The sequence below is a fragment of the Canis aureus genome, chromosome 30, assembly GCF_053574225.1.
Source record: "Canis aureus isolate CA01 chromosome 30, VMU_Caureus_v.1.0, whole genome shotgun sequence".
NCBI classification, from domain to species: Eukaryota; Metazoa; Chordata; class Mammalia; order Carnivora; family Canidae; genus Canis; species Canis aureus.
Window position 1 is genome coordinate 29978629 of NC_135640.1, and position 4144 is coordinate 29982772.

General features: G+C 38.5%; 1 protein-coding gene across 1 annotated transcript; it reads right to left on the reverse strand.

The window, feature by feature from the left end:
• Positions 1–2362: 2362 nt before the first annotated feature.
• On the reverse strand, positions 2363–3172 carry KRTAP26-1 (keratin associated protein 26-1). Its single transcript, XM_077878698.1, has one exon. It carries the CDS (start codon positions 3144–3146, stop codon positions 2577–2579), a length of 570 nt encoding a protein of 189 aa, XP_077734824.1. The 5' UTR covers positions 3147–3172; the 3' UTR covers positions 2363–2576.
• Positions 3173–4144: the final 972 nt, after the last annotated feature.

The following is a 4144-nucleotide window of genomic DNA, read 5'->3' on the forward strand; positions in this document are numbered from 1 at the left end:
AACTTCTATTAATCCAAAGACACCAGTAAGAAAGAGAAAAGATAAGCAAGGATGTGGAGGAAGGTATTCAAACTACATCTACCCCACAAAGAATGCAGACACTATGTAAAGAAATTCTTCATTCTGAACACAGACATATCAATTAAAAACATCCACAAAGGACACGAATGGATACTTTACAAAAAAAAAAGGCAAGTGACAAAGAAGCATTAAAAAATATTCCTGATCTAATGAGTCACTAAGGGAATCAAAATAAAACCAAAATTTTCATAACAACATACTCACTAGAATAGCCAAATGCAAAAATACTGACAATTACAAATATTGATGAGGATTCAGAGCCATGAAATGCTCATGCTCAGATAGTAGAAATTAATATTGGTATAACTGTTGGGCATTACCTTGTTGTGGCACAGAATAAAGCTGAACAGGCACATCCCATGCAATTTATCAATTCCACTCCTAAGTATATTACCCAATAGAAATACCTCCATATGTATAGCAAAAGATAGGTACATGAACAAAAGAGTATTCTATACATTATTCCTAACCTAAACAGGAACCAACTTGTTATGATCGTCAACAGCAGAATGGTTAAATAAATGTTGGGGTTTTACTACCTTGGGTATTATATGTATCAAAAAAAAAAAAACAAAACTAGACTACTGATATTTACAAAACATGGACAAATCTCACAAACACAGTATTTAGTAAAATAAGTCAGAAAAAAAATGGGTAGATACTGTATAATTTCATTTTAAAGTTCAAGGATAGGCACAGCAAACACATGGGTTAGAAATCAGAAGAATGGCTTCTTCTGTGGAATAATGATTTGAGCACAAATTAGTAAGTTTCATTTTCAGTACAATACCACTTAAAATTGTTTTTAAAATAAGCAGTCCAACAATGTCAACAATAGAAGTATGTCTGAGATAAAAACAGGCTAAGTCACGATTTACTCTTCAGGGTAAAGGGCAAGGAAAAGGTTGAGAAAAGCTTCAAAATATAAAGAGTGCAGATGTCACAAACTTGAAAGAAACATCTAGGAGAGACAGGCTGGTAAGGCAGAAGAATGAACTAGAATGGATTTCACAACAGTTGCATGAACATGAATATGTGAGGAACTGGCATTCCACTTCAGTGTCAGAAAGTCTACAGGGGAAGATGGATTCTGAGAACCAGATGCATATGCCTTCTCTAAAGGAAACAGCTACTTGTCAGCCCATGAAGATCATTGTCTTTCTTGCATGCTGATAGTTTCCAGATATTTCAGTTCTCCAGAAATGTTAACATCATGCCTTTACAATTTAGTGTTTTTTAATTTGGAAAATATATACCCTACACATTTTACATTGAGTGAGGGAAAAATGTATCTTTAATACAGATATGTCCCAGAATATAGGCTTCTGGCAAAAACTGAGATGGTTCACGTTGATCTTGTCCAGCTCTTTTTTTTTTAAGATTTTATTTATTTATTCATGAGAGACACAGATTGAGAGAGAGAGAGAGGCAGAGACAGAAGCAGAGGGAGAAGCAAGCTCCATGCAGAGAGCCTGACGTGGGACTCGATTCCAGGTCTCCAGGATCAGGCCCTGGGCCAAAGGCAACACTAAACTGCTGAGCCACCTGGGCTGCCCTGTCCAGCTCTTTGTCTCTGGTGCAAGATGGTTTAAGATATAGTAGGTAGGCCATAAAGTTGTGCTGAATAAACCAACAATTACTAAATGACATTGGTTTCTGTTTTTACAACTGAGGACAAGTTTTCAAGGTAGATTGATTAGAAGTGCATCCTGGCCTTGATGATGACATGCAGAATGGTAGATAATTATAAAATGTTGCATGTTTGAGGACCTACGCATAAGTCAGAATTGCAGAAGTTTAGTTTGGCAACATTGAGAAAGGGATGAAGCCAGAGAGATGGCATGGAGGAACACAATGAGGGAAAACAATGTCATGGTCAGGGGTTTGCAATTTTATAGGAATAAAAGCATAGGAACCCATCAAAGGCTTTCGTAGCAGGGGAACAGAATTCAGTTTGCAATGAGAAAGGACATTTTGGTGGAAGTATGTTTATTGGATGGGAGAGAAAAGGAAAATGTTCCTAATCTTGCCTTCTTAAAGTTACTTCCACCAAGGGCTTTTGGGGTGTCTTAAGTATGTAGGATCAGAGATCTAGAAAGAAGTTTGAGGAATAAACCACTAAGCCATTCCCCTACTGTCAGACAAGAACATATGGTTGCATATCCCATGTCTTATTCATGCGCACAGTTGAGGTTGGTCATTTCTGTGTTCAAATGAAATAATGAAAGACAAACTGAAGAACCAGATTCTTAATTCTGACTTAATCTCATTTATTGCAACATGAACCAAATAAATTCTTCCCACACCTGAGTGACAATGAACAGCATTGTAAATCAAATAATTTTATGCCAAAGAGCGATAAAAAGAAAAGATAAAAATATGAAAGGAGGAGCACAAATTACGTCAGGCAGAGTAAAAAGCAAGAAAGGGCACTACTAGGAAAGAAGCAAAAGTCCACAGTTTGAATTTTTTGTCCCAGATCCTTAGCATGATTATTAACTGGAACAAGGAAGCCACTGCCCTCCCAGAGCAGAGCAAGATGGACGGCAAGTGCTGTACACATGGTTCAGAGGTTGGGATCCACTGAAGACAGGACGCAGAGGTCTGAGGCTGCTGGGTACAATGCTCAGTGTTTGAGGACCACAGGGCAAAGAACCCAAGGGGCGGCATCCATAAGTGAAGAGGCTCAGGGGTCGGCCACTGTTGGACACACAGGTCAGAGGTCTAAAGGATACGGGGAGGCAGGAGCCAGAGACGTAGGAAGCAGCAGGAAGAAAAGTGGTTCCTTGGCAGGGTCTGGACACGTAGTAAGTAGTAGAAGGGTAGCAAGATGTTTCACAGTTGTTGGGCTCACAGTGGCCTGGCTGGCAGCTGGTTGATTCACTGCAGGTCTCCTGGCAGTTGTCCAGAGGCTGGGGATGGTCTTGACAGTTAGTAGGCAAGCAGACGACATCACCACAGCTCACATGGGTAGAGCAGAGGGCCACGGAGGAGGTGAGAGGAATAGGGCAGGGATTTCTGAGAGATCCCAAGCTGTAGTTGGCAGAGCAGTTGTGGCAAGACATAGTGAGGTTTCAAAAGCAGGCTCTCGTTGAATGGAAAGAAGTGAGTGTCCCCCCTCATTTAACTTGATCCCTTATATATCCCTGGAAGGTGGTGATTGGGAACGCAGACTCTCTTCCTCCTTGTTGTAGGAAGCTGCATCAGCACTCTCTATTATAGCCCTGAAAGGGGAGCTCCCACCTCCCATAAACCTGGATATTCCTTCTATGGATTAAGTATATCTATAAAGAAGTGTGACTGAATTTTAATAGGATTTCTCCTTAAAATATCCAATCAAAACAGGTATGTCTGAAGGTCATTCATGTAATCCAAGTATAACCACCACTATGTAAACGTTCTTAGAATTCCTGTCTTGGAATTCCCTTTAAAAGTTGTAGCAAAACTCTCCGGGAGAAAAAAAAAAAAAAAAGGCGTAGCAAAATTCTTTGAAACAGTGGCAAATTCTTTCTCTTTGAGGGGAAATTCTATTCTTTTTGGAAATCGCCAATAGTAAGAAACTTGAATACAAGTATTTTGTAAAAGGATGTGGAAAATCTATAACCTAAAGATGTGGAAGATCTATAACCTAAATGATTTGGGGCAGAAAAAGTTTAAAAGCGGTATAACACAGAAAATGTCAATGTGCCTAAATTTATGCTTTGCTTTATTTTTAGAATCCTGGTGGAAATGGCTTCCTACCAAAATATTTTTATTTTAAAAAGCGATACTCATTTTATGCATTTCAATAAACAGAGTCATGCTGAAAAGCTTGGTTTATGTTTAAAGTATTCTTACTATAGAAAAATAAGATGATTTCAGTTGAAAATATAAATACTACTGTGAACAACAGCAAGTAAACAACACCCCTCAAAGAAAGTTGAACAGCATGACATTTTTTTTAATAGTTAGTATAGGTTTATATATTTCATGCTTACTCATGTTCCTACCAAAAACTAATGTTCTTGGTAGAATAAAAAAAGAAGAAAGAAATGATGATTAGGACCTGGAAATGGGTTTGGTT